The following is a 17,403-nucleotide window of genomic DNA, read 5'->3' on the forward strand; positions in this document are numbered from 1 at the left end:
GGAGTGAGGTGGGAGGAGGGTTCAGGATGGCGAGACACATGTGCACCTGTGGATGATTCATGTCAATGTATAGCAAAACTCACAATATTGTAAAGAAATTATCCTCCAATTAAATTCATTAATAAAAAAAGAAAAACTACTGGCTTAAATGGAAAGGTATAGGTCACTTGAGAGAAAATGTTTACAAGTGAGATTTACTGGTTATGTGATAAAAAGTATTACTTAGAATATTTTCCTCTGCCAATATGAAAATTAGCTTTATTAAAATTCAAACTATTCACTTAAAATTAGTGAATTTTACTGCATATAAGTTATACCTCAAAGTTGCACACACAAAAAAGCTTTGGGGTGATGAAAGTGCTGTAAGATTAGACCAGATATTATGGAGATGATTGCACAATTCTGCTAACTATCACTATCAAAAACCATTGAACTGTACATTTTAAACCTGTAAAATATATCTCAATAAAGGTTTTTTTAAGGTAACCTTGTTTGCATTTGTTTTTTTGGGTTCATCAGCTAGTAATGATTAGTAATGGCTCAGGGACTTAGTGCATAAGAGAAAAGAGTTCATTTAAACTCTAGAGCTAAGACGGTTTTTACATTTTTAAAGCATTGTTTAGAAAGAAGAATAATATGCAACAGAGACTATATGTGGCCCACAGTCTAAAACATTTACTATCTGCTGCTGAGCGCAATTGCTCAGTCGTGTCTGACTCTTTGTGACCCCATGAATTGTAGCCCACCAGGCTCCTCTGTCCATGGGAATTCTCCAGATAAGAATTTACTATCTGGTCTTTTACAAAAAACACTGCCAATCCCTGAATGAAACTGGGTAGGGCAGCAGGTCCTTGCATGCTCCATTGAGCTTCCCAAGTGGCTCAGAGATAAAGAATCCACCTGCCAATGCAGGAGACATGGGTTTGATCCCTGGGAATATCCCCTGGAGAAGGAAATGGCAATCCCCTCCAGTATTTTTTTTTAAATCAAGTCATGAAAAGACATGAAGAAATCTTTTTTTAAATTATTTTCCTGAAGTATACTTGATTTACAATGTTGTGTTTAATTTCTGCTGTATAGCAAAATGACTCAGTTATACACACATATTCTTTTTCACATTTTTCCTGTATAGTTTATCACAGGTTATTGAATATAATTCTCTGTGCTATACAGTAGGACTTTCTTGTTTATCCATTCTGTATAGGATAGTTTGCATGTGCTGGGCCCAAACTCCCAGTCTGTTCCTTCCCCATGCAATCCAGTATTCTTGCCAGAGAAACCTCATAGACAGAGGTTGCAAAGAGTTGGACACAATTTAGTGACTAAACAAAACACTTGTGACTAACAAAGGACAGAACTGGAGAGGAAAAAAAGAAAAAGAAACACCAGCAGGGTTTGTGACTGGAGAGAAGGAGGTATCAATAACAAAAGAGAAATTCATTTATACTGTTCCTTCACAGTAAACTGTTTAAGGGCAGTGAATGAATCTGTGTGCCCTTGAACTTAGAAAGATGACTGGACAACAGGGGTATCCACTCCCAGGAGGATGTTGAAGGGGATGCTGGTGCCAAACAAAGCCATTCCTACCAGGACAGCACTGGACACATCCCCTCACCTGCCTGAAAGGCCTGGCTCCAGTAGTTCTCCTCTCCTTCCACAGCATCACTTCCCTTCCCTATTAGGTCCCTCCCATCACCATACAACCTCTCTCTCCATTTACAAACAAAATTCTCAAAGGGCTGCCTGTATACCACAACCATTCTCTCACATTCTTCTCCTCCCTTTCTACTCGTCCCCTCACCAATCTACCTTTCCACTCCACCAAACTGCTCCAGTCAAGATCACTAACAAAATCCATGCTAAATCCAATGGCTCTTTTCCCTCTTTTTCCTGGATCTACCTGCAGCACCAAATGGTTAATCACACCTTCCTCCCAGAAACATTTTCTGCACCTGGATTCCAGAATACTACACTTTCCTGGTTTTCCTCATACCTCTAACAATGGTTTGTCTTCTTTACTGGTTTTTCCTTATCTCACCATCCTGATCCCTAAATAGTGAAGCCAGTCTTCCTCTAAACAATGACTTCGGTCTTTGACTTTTCATTGTCTACACTCTCTTCCCAGTCTGCACTTTTCTTCAATCTCACGGCTTTAAATACTCTCTAACAACCCCAAGTTGACATCTCCAGCCCTCACCTATCCTCTCTGTTGCAGCCTTCCACATCCAACAGACTGCTGGACACTGTAAACATGTCCAAGAGCAAACTCCACATCTTCTTCCAAAATCTGCTCCTCTCAAGGTCTGCCCCACCTCAATAAATGGCAACTCCATCCTTAAGAGTTTTCAACAAAGAGGAAACATAACTGTCCAATAAACATACAAAAAGATACCCAACACTACCTATTCATGAAGATAAAATTAAAACAACGGGGTACCATTTCATACTCATTAGATCTGAAAAACTTTTAATCTGATGACTCCCATATGTTTACAAGAAAGCAGGAAAAGGCAATTTCTCAACTGAGGAAAATTTGTCCTCCAAAAAACATGAAGCAGAAGCAAACTCTAACTTTATACACCAAACAGAATATATCCCAAAGCATTTAGGAATGTATATTTAAAAAACTCACCTTGAATCAGAAATTTAAAAACTAAGAACAGAAACATATCAAAAAACAGAGTGATATGACTGAAAAAAAAATTAACTGAACTAAACGAAAAGAATGGGAGAAAAAGACTAAATTATCTCAGAAGTGAAAGTCGCTCAGTCTTGTCTGACTCTTTGCAACTCCATGGACTATACAGTCCATGAAATTCTCCAGGCCAGAATACTGGAGTGGGTAGCCATTCCCTTCTCCAGGGGATCTTCCCAACCCAGGGATGGAACCCAGGTCTCCTGCATTGTAGGTGTATTCTTTACCAGCTAAGCCACAAGGGAAGCCCAAAAATTATCTCAGAAGGGAAGAATAAATTACCAGGTGCCCAGGGAAAATAAATGAAATGTTTTAGTCACTTTGGCAAACAGCCTGGCAGTTTCTTAAAAAATTAAACATAGCAGTTACCATATGACCCAGCAATTCTAATCCTAGGTATATACTCAAAATAAATAAAAACCATGCATCCACATAAAAATTTATACACAAATGCTTATAACAGCGTTATTCACAATAGCCAAAATGCAGAAACAACTCAAATGTTCATTGAGAGATAAATGAATAAACAAAATGTGGCATCCCCATACAATGGAATATTATCCGGCCATAAAAAGGAACGAGGTACTGACATACAGTCAGACAGGGATGAATCTTGAAATCATTATGCTAAGGGAAAGAAGCCAGTCACAAAAGACTACATATTACAAGATTCATTTATATGAAAGTTCCAGAATAGGCAAATTCATAGAAACAGAAAGTAGACTGGCAGTTGCCTGGGTGTCGTAGGGGGAGGGGAGGCACTGGGGGAAATGGGCACAGGGTTTCTTTTTGGTGTAATGAATATGTTTTAAAACTAGACTGTGATGATGGTTACACAACTCTGTGAATATGAATATACACTGAACATATTAAAAAAACACTGAATTGAATGGGTGAATTGTGTGGCATATTAATTATAACTCGGTAAAGCTGTTACAAAAAAACAACAACAACTGACAGTGATTTCATACTAAATGTGAACTCAGCATCTACAAATGCAAAAAAACTGACCAGGAAAGCCTTTGTAACAAAGACGCCACACTGCCAGCAAAGAACCATGTCAACTCAGAACCCACAAAACAAGAGGGCAATCAACAGATCAGAGGAAGTCAGACCTTAAAAGAACAGGTCACAGTTTATTCTCCTAGCCACAATGGTTGGGTGCTGTCACCAGTTCCCAGTAAGGAGGAGCTGGAAGTGGATATAGAACCTCACTGTTGCCTATTATTATTCTACTCTGATTTAATGGACACAGCTGTATCTCTCTCACACACAAAAAAGGTTAAATAAATAGGGGAGTGGGTTTCTCAGGGTGGCGCTAGTGGTAAAGAACACACCTGCCAATGCAGGAGACATAAGAGATGTGGGTTCGATCCTGGGTTGGGAAGATCCCCTGGAGGAGGGCATGGTAACCTACTCCAGTATTCCTGCCTGGAGAATCCCATGGATAGAGGAGCATGGAGGGCTACAGTTCATGGGGTTGCAAAGTGTCAGATACAACTGATGCAACTTAGCACACAAATGGGGAGGAAAGGCATAAGTACGAAGGTTAACCATTAGACAAAAATAAAAGCCTTCCTCTTTTTAAAATAGAAGAGCAAAAACTATACATCACAGCATAAAGAAATAGCAAGTATAACAAAATACACATGATTATAAAATATTATGATAGACCAAACATATCAGTCCATGTGATGGGCTTAACTCACCTACTAAAATAAACAGGTTGAATCTGGCTCACAAAATAAGTATTTGTATAAAATACACATCTAAAACAAAGTAATCGTGAAAGGTTAAAAATAAAAGGATGGCCAAGTTATACAAGGCAAATGCAAACAAAAAGAGAGCAGGGGTGGGAAATCTGGAATCAGGCCAAGTAGAATTCAAGTCCCAAAGCATTCATCATGTCAAAGAAAGACACTTTAATGTTAAAAATCACAATCCTTGATGAAGACAGAACAAATAAAAATACACATATTTACAACAAGTAACACTGCCACCACCTTCATGAAACAAAAACTACAATAGATGCAAAGAGACATAGAAACACTAATAATAGGAGACTTTCATATAACATGCTTAGTGGTATTAAGACAAAAATGAGATAGAAGATCTAAACAGCAAAATCAACAGGGTATATCTTAAGTATATTCATCAAACTCTACATTCTGATACTAGACAATATTCTTCTGAAGTTTCCACATCACATTCACCAAAAATAAGCATACATTAGGTCACAAAGAACACATCAGTTAGCTGCACATAATAGAAACATTACAAATAAAACTTTCTGATCATAATGCAATAAAACTAGTTTACTAATAAAAACAAAAAACAAATTTCACCTAGAAATTTTAAAACCTCTTATTAAACAACTCCTGGATACTCTAACATAGAAGTTAAAGAAATAATGACAATAAAAGCTTTACATATCAGATTCTATGGGATGCATTTAAAGTAGTCGTCAAAGAAAAATTCATTGCACTAAACGAATTTATCAATAAAAATGAAAGAATAAAAGTAAACAAATTTATTTTGAAGGTAAAAAAAGGAACTAAAAAGCAGCAAAGTAAACCAAAAGAAAGCACAAGGAAGGAAATAAAGATAAAAGTAGAGGAAGAGAAAAGTAGATCTAAGTAATAAATCAGAATTCTGTAGTTTTGGGAAAAATTAAAATGGATAAACCACTAAATAATATAACTTGACTAGGAAAAAAGAGAGAAAGTACAAATACATAAAATAAAAAAGAGCAAAGGGGAAATAACCAATGAAACAGAAGAAAAATTTTAAATCATGAGATTATTTTATAGCCCTCTATCCAATAAATTTGAAAGCCTTGATGAAATGGATAATTTTCTAGAAAAATTGATTATTACTAAAATTGACCACATTAAAAAGCTTGAACAGACCAGTTTCCATAGAAGAAACAGAGAAATTATTAATAAAACATGACATGAAAAAGCAGCAGGCCCAGATTGTTTCACAGGGGAATTCTACCAAATCTTCAAACATCAGATTGCCTCAATGCTCTATAAATTATCCCAGAGCTGGTATATTGGGATAAGGATCAAGCCCACAGGAACATTAACCTTTCAAGGAGATGAACCAGCCAAGACTGAGAACGAACATCCTCTGAGGAAGGCGGGAACCCTGGAGCATAGAAGGATGTTTCAATAAAGCAGACTTTCATGGCAAAAGTTATATAGAGACCCAATAAAAAGAATGAAAAGTGTGAATACATGGCTTGAGGAAGGTAAGGAGACTGAGAAAGCCAATTACTAACAACATTTTCTAACAGTCTGTCTGGCAGGGGAGGAGAGAAGCTGGGTTGCAGTTGAGGGATAAGGGTCTAGGCAGGAGGTTTTAAAACGGGAGCAACTTGAGTAGGTTTATTATTGATAAGGAAAAATTATGTGCACGGCACTGCGGACAAAATGTAGAACGACAGTCATAGTAGAAATCTGTCTGGGCCCAATTAGTTCAGTGTTTCCTTTGATTCCTTACTATCAACTCCAAATAATGTAGTCAATTTCTCTCAATATTCCACATTTATATACTACCTTCTTCAAATGTTCACACTGAATTTTTATCAGCAGTCACATTTTATGTTAATTTAGCAAACATTACTCACTGCTAGCAACTGCTAGGGGCAAATCATACAAAGTCAGAAGAGACCCAGTTTCTTTACTGCAGAAGCTCAGTCTTCACTGGATAAGAAGGATCACAAAAGTACCAGTACTTCCTAGTTCACTAAGTTGTTTTGCAAACACTATCTCATTTAATCCTCATAAGCCTTTGAGGAAGCCAGAATTACCTCCATTTCACAGATGAAGAAACCAAACCTCAAAAAAGTTAACCATCCTGCCCCAAGAGAAAGATGAAAAATCAGAATTCAGGGTCTCAGACTCCAACATTAACACTTCCCCGCCTTGCAACTCTTACCTTCGGAAAGATGACTCTGAAGTGACTGCCTGGTCAGCAGAATTGGACTTTAGCACACTTGAGAATAGTTGACGTCCTGCATCACATCTAAAATTGCCGTCTAAATTTGGAAAGCAGCTTTTATATCCTCTAGCTGCCTGGATATTCTGTAACCTGTAGGGCACAAAGACTATGTTTTATTCATCATGATCTCAAGGACTGTGTTTTATTTAGCTTTTTATCTGTCCCCCTCAGCTTTATATATAGTGCTTTTAATTATTTTCTCCTTCAACATTAGCGGATTCAATCATTCATTTAGTTTCATAACTCTGGTATCATTTTCAATATAATCTAGGGCATCAGCATGAAACTTCAAATTTAAAAGGTGAAAGAGTGGGGGCAAAGGGTATCACAGAACAGCTTTCTGAATTCAGAAATTAACATTAGAAAATCAATATGCTCATGTGCTCTGACAGTTTTATAATATGGTAAAAATTAGCAATGAGACAAAGTATGTTTAAATGTACTTTCAAAAAAACAATGTACTTTCATTTGACCCTTAAAATCACCATGCAAGAAATGCAAGGTAAAGGCACTATAACCTCCAATCAGAGTTGAGCAAACTGTCCATGCTCAAGATACTCAGATATACTGGAATTCGAGTAAGTCCTGACTTCAAATCTGTTCACTTTATTTTTTTTTTGTTCACTTTATAATGCCTTTGCCTCACCAAGATAACCCTTCTTTAGGAAACTAGTGAAGGTAGAAGATGAGAAACAGAATTGCCATCAACCAATAAGCAGCGTGGGGGGCGGGTGCGAAGAATGTCATCAACAAATAAGCGGCATGGGGGATGTGGGCGGGGCGGGAAGAAGAGGACATCTACAGAAGGATGCCTGTTCTTGATTGCAGAACATAAACGGCCCTGAAGGGTTCCTATAGAAATCCTTTAACTGTTGCCTTTTGTTAGGGTGGGGAAAAGGACACTCACATATTGTTGGTGGGAGTGCAAAATAGCACATCCTTTCCATAGGGAAATTCACATTTAAAAAAAAAACACCAACAATTCTATCACTTAGGAATGTACACTAAAACAGTAATCATGGATGTGCAGATTTTACATTTCTCCAACGAAGTGTTTAAGCAGTGACAAACTGGGAATAACCAACTAAGTAAATTACTGCAGCCAAATAACAGCATGCTATGTAGTCAGGAAACAAAAAAACTGGTTATCAAAGAGAATCTACTTCATAATTCATACATTCACCTCTGCAAAAAAAAAAAAAAACAGACGGAAGGTGTATCCCCAGCGTAAACATTCACAACGGTTATTTGAACGGTGAAAGAGGAGTTATCTTCCTCACCGCGGTTCTGTATATTTTAGAAATTGTATATATATATATATATTATTAAATATTTCACTATGTAAATATTTCTAATCAGATGTTTTAAAGGCTTCTGGGGAGGGTATGAAAGAGCAGGGCTTTCAAAAGAACACTTTAGTAGCCATTTTAAAAATACCACGTGAAAAAATAAAGCATTCTACACCGTTACCATGAAAACACCATCGAAAAATAAAGCACTCATCATGAATCTACATCAAAATCTTTTATTTTCAAATTCCAGTCTTTCAGTCATACCAGCTCAAATTCAGGAAAACGTTAAGAAGGTTGCCTGGCCAGAAGTCTGGGAGACCTTCTTGATTTCTACCTGTAGTTTGTACCTTAGTTTGTTTCAGAAAAGAAAAGCAATCACCTAAGAGGCAGCTCGAAAAGCACCTTGGCAGGAAAATAAGTGGGAGGATAAGTTTCTCTCAGATTTTTTTCCCTCCCGACCTACGGACAGGTCAAACATGACAGTAGCCGGCCCATTTTCCTAAATACACCTCAGAGGACCACAGAAGATGCAATTTTCAATATACGGTTCTAAAAAGACAAGTTGTACTTTCCAATGTAGGATAAAGAGCAGCCTTCACTACTCACTCTGGACGTTACCAGAGCAAGATGCCGCTTCACGGCAGGAGAGTCTCCGGAGAAGGACAAAGCGGGGGCTCCTCGGCTCGGGTCCCTCAGGCGACGCGTCGGCAGCCGGCTCTGGGAAAAGGGCTCCGTCCCTGGGCACCGCCCCCTACCCCCGCCCGTCCCCAAGACAGACGATCCTAACCGCTGGGATCCGAAGCCTGCCTGACGACGGGCGAGGGTCAGGAACCCGGCAGCAGGTGCCCGGGTCGCCGCTTCTAAAATAAGGCACCGGTCTAGTGTCCAGAGATAAGGGAGCAGTCCCCCGGGATCCCAAGCTGGGCCGCCGCGTCCTCCCAACCGCCTCAACCGCCCCAACCGCTACCCCAAGAACCGTTCCTCCTAGGCGACGGACACGCCCTCCCCTCAGGCCGGGGCCTCCTCGACCCGCCCGCCCCCCAGGGCCGCTCACCGGATCGAGAAGTTCCCGCGACCGCCGCCGCCGCGGCCGCCGCCGCGACCGCCGCCTCCGCTGCCGGCCCCTCGGGCCTCGCCCCTCACACGGCAGCCACCTCCCACAGAAGCGGCAACACAGCTACCTCAGCCGGGCCGCGAGACCCGGAACTACTTCCTTCCGGAACCGCCTCGCCCCGCCCCCACCCTGGCCACGCCCACTCTCCGTTACCTCGTGCTGAGCCCGCTCTCCAACCGACCTCTGCTCTCAACTCCTTCCCAGAGACGGGTGCCCCGCCCAAATGGCTCCGGCCTGAGCTCCTGCGCCCTCTGCCGGCCGTTCCCACCTCTGCAGCTCTGTCCAGGGCGCATGCGCCGTCTGCTGCTCTCCCACCGGGAAGGAACACAATGGACGCAATGGTTCATGGATCCTGGAGGTTAAAGGTCAGGGATAGGAGCCCACTCCTCAGTAACAGGCAGGAGCTTGGTCCTGTGGATTTCAGCCCACCCGAACCTGCAATAGCTGTGGCCTCTTTCCTGCCTACTCAGTCTCTAGACATTCCCCATGGACTCAAATTAAGCTTCTACCCAAAAAACAAAACCTCCCCTCTAGACCTTCCAAACAGGTTAATAATACCATTATCTCTCCACCATGCAATTAAAAATATTGACTCATTTTTGCCTGCTCTCTTGATTTCTCTCCTCCCACACTCCATCCAGCACCCCAAAGGTAGTATGTCCTCACTCTTGAAGCTTTCTCACTTGACACTTTGATGTTCTTTTTCACCCCTTGCAAGATTTCTCTTTCAGGGTCCACTCCATTAGACGGACCTTTTATCTTCCCTTGCCACAATCATCTACTTCCTGAATAAGTTTCCCTCTTCACCTGAATTACTGCCATCAACCTGATGAATCCAACACCCATGACTAAGGCTTGCTTTCTTAACTTCCTCAGTCCAGATGACTTGACATCTATTCTACTTAATCCATCCGTTCCCAGGTACCCATTCTATAAAATCTAGATATCCATCACTTCATACTGTGTGGTAGCTAAAACCTTAAGTTTACAAACCCCATTCATTCTTGCAGCTCTGTGTCTCCCTTAGTCCCAATATACTTGTTCTTCAAAATCCACAGAGCCCTCACATCCCCTGACAGGCCCATGGCCTTTGACTTCAACCACTCTTGTAAGCAGAACACTTGAATCCCCTTTAATACACTCTAACATTACATTGCTAACTTTAAACACTCCAGTTATCTGCATTTTCCATTCCTACACCTAGGTTTCCAAGCACTGCTTGGGAGGAAAAAGCCACACAACTATAATATTAATATGGAGACCCCTGCAGTGGAGAGCCTTGGTGCCTCTCAGGAATCCTTTTATGTAACCTCTCTCATTTCCATAATAGCTATTCCTAACCCTTACCACTCTCTTTAAGCCCCATACCAATGATCATTTTCCTCTCTTCATACATGAGTTTTACTTCCTGTTTTGCAGAGAGAATTTCCCGGCAGAGTGTGTTAGGCCTTGCATTATCTGGTTCATACTTACCTCTCTAGTTGCTCTCTTTTGGTCAATGCTTGGAAACATAGGTGTAGGAATGGAAAGTGCAGATAACTTGAGTGTTTCAAGGTGGTGGTTTGATGTTAGAATGTTTGCATGACACTTGTTATTACTTTATAAATATATGTGTTCCTTACCTCACTGTAAACCTAATTTGGCAGAGATCAAATCTGTTGCTAACTATTACCAGCATTTAGCAGAATGTCTGGCACACAGTAGTGAGTAATTTTCATAAGTATGCTCTTTCTCTTCCACTATTAGGTTTTGTGTGCTTCACAAATACATATGTGTGTATATATATAATGAAGTATACAAAACTAATATATATATATATTTCTTTTTGATTCATCTTTGAACAAACTGATTTTTGTTCAGACTTATTACTGATTAATAATAAGCACAATTAGATGACCCTTGCCCTTAATGCTGCTTGTGTGGACAGAGAGGTTAAGTAATTTGCATAAGGTCTCAGAGCTCTTGGTGTGTATATGACTAGAACACATATATAGAACCAGCCTAAGAGAAGTGAAATGTTATTTGCCTTTCCATTTATTTTGTTTTTCTTTGGTTTTCAGGCAAAGCCAAATCTACTGTAGAATGCCAAGTATGCTTAATATAAGTTCTATATTAGTGAGAATAAATTATGCTATGATAACAATCCCCAGATCTCAGTGGCCTATAGCAACAAATGCTTATTTTTCACTTATATTTCAAGTCCACCATGGGTCAGCTTTGGTTCTATCTGAGACCTGGTGGGTTACAGTTCATGGGGTCACAAAGAGTCGGACACGACTAAAACGACTTAGCACATACACATGAGACATTACTGGAGTCAAAACCAAAGAAAAGGACCATGATTGGGACCGTACATTGGATCTTAAGGCTTCTGCTTTAAACCTGAATCAGAAATTCTAGGGGTGGGACCCAGCAAGCACAGTTTCAACAAGCCCTCTATGGGATTCTAAACCATGATCAAGCTCAAGAACTACTTCTCTGTTGCTTGTATTTTCTGTAAACCAGCAGATGAATGCAGAGGCTTGATAAAATTCACACTAGTTTTTAAACTGATTCTTAAACAAGAAAAAAAAAGTCAAATTAAAAAGAGAGAGAGAGAATCAAGGCTCTTAACATAGACTTAGACCAAGTGTCAACTGTCATTGTCATTTTTTGGAGGAACACTGCTTCGGGGCAAACCTGTCAACTGCCCTGATGTGTACCTCCAGCCATCCTTCTGGATAGCTTTCTTTTTTAAATGCTAATGTGAGAATAAGGTAATTAGGAAGAAATAGGACAAATCGCTCTCTCATCCCTTGACAATGCTGTTGGCCCAGATTTTTCTCACAGTTTTAGTCTACTCTGGTCCTTATAAACCCAGGACTGACAAAACCAGGTAAGTTTTCTCTTTCCTTAACCATCTGACTTTGGTTATGTTCCTTAACACTGTCAGTGAAATTGAATGTAGAATGCTTAGCTAGCCCTGATTCCTCCTCTTTTTCTTCCATTCCATGATATAGGCACTTTTTTGGTGGATGCTGTTCTTTACCTTTACTCTTTAAAGGGCATCATCAACAGTAGAGCACAGACAGAAATGATTTATAACATTTGGAAGAAAATTATTTTAGACAGGCTTATGCTGCAGATTTCTTTTTGCTCATTCTAGTCACTGACTTTATGGCTGTTTTCCTACTGAGACGGAGGACAAATTCCTAAACAAGATTTGGTAGCTGCTACCAGCCCTTTGGTTCCATAAATTGTTTCCTTTGTAATGCAATATGTGAAGCAGCTTGGCCCTGGTTCTGAAAGCAACACAATATGTGTGGTTTTCAAACAATATGTCAAAAGTCAGCGATTATTTTGAAAAAAAGTTTTTTGATTGATGTGAACTACCTACATTGATGCAAGGCAAAAAGTAATGGTGAAGTTATGTTTAAAATTTAATTTCACTGCAAAATAATTGTTTAAAAATTCATTAATTACCTTATTTATATCTTTACAGTTCTCCCTGAAGCTCTTCCCCTAAATACCTAAAAAAACTTTTTGGGGGCCACACCACATGGCATGCAGGATCTTAGCTTCCCTGACCAGGGATTGAACCCATTCCCTCTGCAGTGGAAGGGCTGAGTCTTAACCCGTGGACCACCAAGGAAGCCTTTTTCCCCCAAATCCTTGATAAACTGAGTTCACCTATCTTTTCCTATCACAAGCAGGTCCTGCGTCCTGACACAACCCAGACACCAGACATTAAGCTCTCAGAACTTTCATTTGCATGATCAATTTGCTTTGTTTAACTCTGTATTTGTTAGGTACCCCATAGCTGCTTCTTAAATAGCACTGTGCCTAGCTGGCTCTGGTGGGGTTCTTCCAGGAACAGGCTCTGAGACCAGTTAGCACAGAGGAAGGGCTCCAGGAGTGCTGGGGGTGGGGGTGGGGTGGGGGTTAGGTACCCCATAGCTGCTTCTTAAATAGCACTGTGCCTAGCTGGCTCTGGTGGGGTTCTTCCAGGAACAGGCTCTGAGACCAGTTAGCACAGAGGAAGGGCTCCAGGAGTGCTGGGGGTGGGGGTGGGGTGGGGGAGTGACAGAAGCAGGAGCCAGAACTTGGGTTGCAATACATTCTCAACAAAGGCCTCAGGTGACCCCCCAGGGAGCTCCGAAGCTGGGACAACCCTTCTGAGTTGTCCTACCTTGAGGCAAGTGGTCTTCACTGGCCCAAATAATTCAGTCAGGATCCAGCCTCTCAGGCTGCCCAAGTGAGAGGATTCAACGTTGGTGAGGCAGCCTCCTTCCGTCAAGGGTAATTCTTGGAAAAGAACTCCACCAACAAGCCTCAGCAACTTACCTCCAGCATCTGGAAGGAGATATCCAGAAGGACAAACACCTTGGTCCTAAAGAGGAGGTCCATCCAGGTGGTGCACCACGACATCAATGACGCTAGCATCCAATATGACCTTCAAAGCCATTAGAGCCGCTGCTTAAACTTTCCCACTGGCTGCTGAGGGCCTAGTGTCCTCATTGTTAAAGTGTAAGTTCCCAAAGGTTACAAACATAATTGTGATACAAATGTTCAGTGAGCACGTGTCACACCTGTGTTGTAAGGGTTCAGAACGAGCCATCCCCAAATGTGCCACATTCACCTGAGTATTATTTTGAGACTCTGCAGATTCAAGAGAAACTACTGCCCTCCTTTGATAACCTAGAAGAATTGAATCTTTTTTAAACCAGAGAAGACTCACTAGCAGAAATAAATTTTATCTACATGGCCCTATCTACATGGCAGGACAAACATCCAATTACCAAACATCTGCTCTTCTTATAGTCCTTTGGGTGACACCCTTGTCCTTGGAAGCCCCTGGCCCCCATTCCATTCCTCAGTTCAGACAGCAGAGACCTCATTTTACCTATCTCCAAACCTCTTATAAACATAGGGTCTCTGACCCGCTCATGTATGTGGAGTTCCCATATGTATGAAATTAAAGTTGATTATCTCCTGTTAGTCTGTCTCATTGTTGATTTCTTAGATCACCCAGAAGAACCAAAAAGGGTACGGTAAGTTTTCTTCCTTCCTGACAGTGTTTAACTCATATCATCACCATAGAGATGATAGCTAGGGAGGTGCTAGGTCCTGCACCGTAGATGTTAGAAGAGCTTTAGGGGTTGAATGCAGCCCCCCCCCCCCCCCCCCCGCCGTGGCTGGTCTTCATGGTTGTTTTAGAACAAATGGGATCCTACTGGCATCACTGAGAGGAAAGAAGCAATTTCATTTGCACAGTAGACCTGGCCTTCTGAAGACTTCTCAGGGGCCACCCCTGTACAGTGACAGCTCCAATGGCTGGTATGAGTTGTTCAATGTTCACTGCTAGTGAGAAATGATGCAGAATGTGGAAATAGGCTGAAAGATAACTGTGACCTTACAGAGCCCTGCAAGAGCATGGTTTCAACAAGACAGCCCAAGGGGCTGCTGAGTCTTGGGGCATGTGACCTTGCTTGACTGTCTGTGTGCTGTGTACTGGGACCCCATCTCTGGAGTTACTCACTTGTAGCCAGGAAGTTGTGATGACTTTTGTCCTATGGAAAAGCTAATTCCAAAGTTTATGCCTGTTTGTACCTGTAGGACACTAAGCAGTTTTGTACCTAACTTTACAGTTGTATTCAGCATTCTTTGTCCACTAAATATATGTGTGTTACTGTGTGTAATTGCTTCTTTCCTCTCAGTGGTGACAGTAGAATCCCGTTTGTTCTAAAACAACCATGAAGACCAGCCAAGGGGGCTGCATTCAACCCCAAAAGCTCTTCCAACATCTACGGTGCAGGACCTAGCGTCTCCCTAGCTATCATCTCTATGGTGACAACGTTCTGGCTCTCAAAGATGAGCCTGCGCGCACTACTAGGAAAATGTGATTCGAAGACAAGTACAGCCAACAGAGAGCTGTGGGCTGATTCGAAAAAGGAAGTTCCCTTAAGCAAAAGTTTAATTCCTTGGGGCTGTAGTCCTTACATTTTGCGTCTCATGAGATGGGGGATGCCTGCCTTCATATTTTCTTGGAAGTCCAGAAGGCTGGCCGCTTCAAATCTTTCCCCTAACATCAACCATCCCTCAGGGCCAACCAGAAGAATCAAACTTGATATTTTCTAACTGTTGCACAGAAGCTTCTTGCTTATTTACCACAGAGCTAAAGGCAGGCTCACCATTCCATGTCTCTCATCAGCCTAAAGGGCCCATGCTGGGCATCTGATAGAAAGCCCATGTTTGGCATCTGATGCAATATTTACACACAGAGAACGTGAAACAAAACAGCCAACATGAATTGACTTACATAAGCACAACCCTAATTTGGCCTGTTGGAAAATATGGGGAAAGGGGGGACGACTGGTTCAGGGAATATTATTTTCAAATCCCATGGTCTTGCTTCCAGGTACAACAGGAACTTGAACTGGTGATAAACTCTGCTACTGTGAGTAGATAGATGGATAAGTAACCCTTGAATAGCACACTCAGATGAAAAGGTTCTATAATTAGATGGTGGTGATGGTTGTGTGACCATGAAGAAATCAAAGATAGAGCTATATCCTTTAAAAGGAAGGAATTTTTATGGTATATGAATGATATCATAATAGTTTAATAAAAAGAATCAGAATTATGACTCTCCATGGGGCTTCCACCCCTTCTCCATGATAAGCATCTGCTCTAGCAAAGCATTTCTGCTGCTCTCCGGGTCGGAGAGCCCGCCAACTCTCCTGGGGGCACCAAGACAGCGGACCCAGGGTCAATCCCAGCTCTGCAAAGTTCCAGCTGCGTCCTTGGGAAAGTAACCCTCTCCTACCTACCTCACATCCTTGACAAGTCTTGGGACCACCTCTCATACAGCAGGGGTGTGCTAACTGTTCTGGTCCATTCCTGCAAGAGAAGCTTAAGCCATGGCAAATGGAGGTTACTGCTTCCCACCTCCTGAGATCATGGCATATCCCAAATTTGGGGAAGCATCAGTTTGGGTCTTTGGAGGTTGGTATCAAGCCTCGTGTCTCAATTTTCCCCTGACTTAAATCTTGAACCACAACGGACACCCACACCTTGGACCCCACTCCTGACCTGATCATTTCCTCACTTCTGGGTCCTTATCCCCACCCCATCAGAGATCCTAAACTCGGCTGACCTTCAGGAGACACTAAGTCACATGTTCTCTCTCTCCAGAAACAAATGATCCACCCACCCTGGTCCCATGATGCATTAAATTCTCATGTTTCTTGGATGTGTTGCTGATTTCTATTTCAAATTCTATTTCTCTATTAGACTACACTGTTTTAGTTATGGGAGTTTTACTATATATTTTACTGTTTATTGTGGGGGGAGTCTGTTTTGGTTTTTTTTTTTTTCATTTATTTTTATTAGTTGGAGGCTAATTACTTCACAACATTGCAGTGGGTTTTGTCATACATTGACATGGGAGTCTGTTTTAAAGACATATTTTATAAATTTCTTAGCTTTGTGTTCGTTTTCTTACATGAAATGTACAAATTATATTTTCTTTTTCTAAGATCCCACATGGCTTATGGGATCCTAGTTTCCTAACCAGGGACTGAACTTGAGCCCTTGACAGAGAAGGCACTAAGTCTAATCACTAGACTGCCAGGAGTTCCCTGTACAACTATATTTTAAGTTGCAAAACAGAAATCTCATGGAGAAGAACTTCATTTAATTTACACGAATGTGAGGGTGAGTCACCTACTTGTCTTTATCAGGTATATAGGTTTTCCCTTTCAGGAACATGGTATGTCTTTCCATTTACATCTATTCTAATGTTCTCTGGTCAAGTTTTAGACAAAGCTTGTTCTTTCTAGAAATTTTATAAGCTTTGTTGGGATTATTTTCCTGTCTGTTTTTAATGTATAAGAAAACTATCAATTTTTCTTCTCTTAGTGGTCAGCTCCCCTGTGCAACTATCCTGAGTTTCCTAGTTATTTCTCTTGGGCTCCCCGCAAAAAGACTACCTGTAAAGGCTTCTCTTTTCTAATGTTCCTAAGAGTTCTTGCTGCATTTTCTTACATAACTGTGCTTCCTGAGTAACACTAAAGAGTGGGGATGGATGTCACTCAGTGTTGTGCCCCAATGTAATGGGTATAACTCTAGAAACAAGTTATTTCTTTACATTTGCTTTCCAAATAAAAAAAAAAATTATGAAAGAATTTGACTAAGAGAAAACCTGTAGTTACTAAGAAAGATTTAGAATGTTACAAAACAGAAATTGCTCTTAGGAATGACTAGCCACCACTACAACCCTCTGGTCAGAGCTCATGATGACAGAAGCTACTTTATAA

At 41.1% G+C, this 17,403-nt stretch overlaps 1 protein-coding gene across 4 annotated transcripts in view; it reads right to left on the bottom strand.

The window, feature by feature from the left end:
* The window catches only part of BCLAF3 (BCLAF1 and THRAP3 family member 3), a 51,293-nt gene extending 42,113 nt beyond the window's left edge, over positions 1-9,180 (bottom strand). For 2 of the 4 annotated variants that reach the window (XM_065915432.1, XM_065915429.1), the window contains exons 1-2: positions 7,608-7,629; positions 6,638-6,790 (exon numbers count right to left, since the gene is read on the bottom strand). In XM_065915432.1, the coding sequence (XP_065771504.1) occupies positions 6,638-6,790; positions 7,608-7,609 (155 nt within the window). In that variant the 5' untranslated portion in view covers positions 7,610-7,629. Of the gene's footprint in view, positions 1-6,637; positions 6,791-7,607; positions 7,630-9,046 lie in introns of those variants that run through there. The other 2 variants (XM_065915431.1, XM_065915433.1) reach the window with 2 other exon arrangements.
* Between the last annotated feature and the right edge of the window lie 8,223 nt (positions 9,181-17,403).

The sequence above is a fragment of the Muntiacus reevesi genome, chromosome X, assembly GCF_963930625.1.
Source record: "Muntiacus reevesi chromosome X, mMunRee1.1, whole genome shotgun sequence".
In the NCBI taxonomy this organism is placed as follows: domain Eukaryota; kingdom Metazoa; phylum Chordata; class Mammalia; order Artiodactyla; family Cervidae; genus Muntiacus; species Muntiacus reevesi.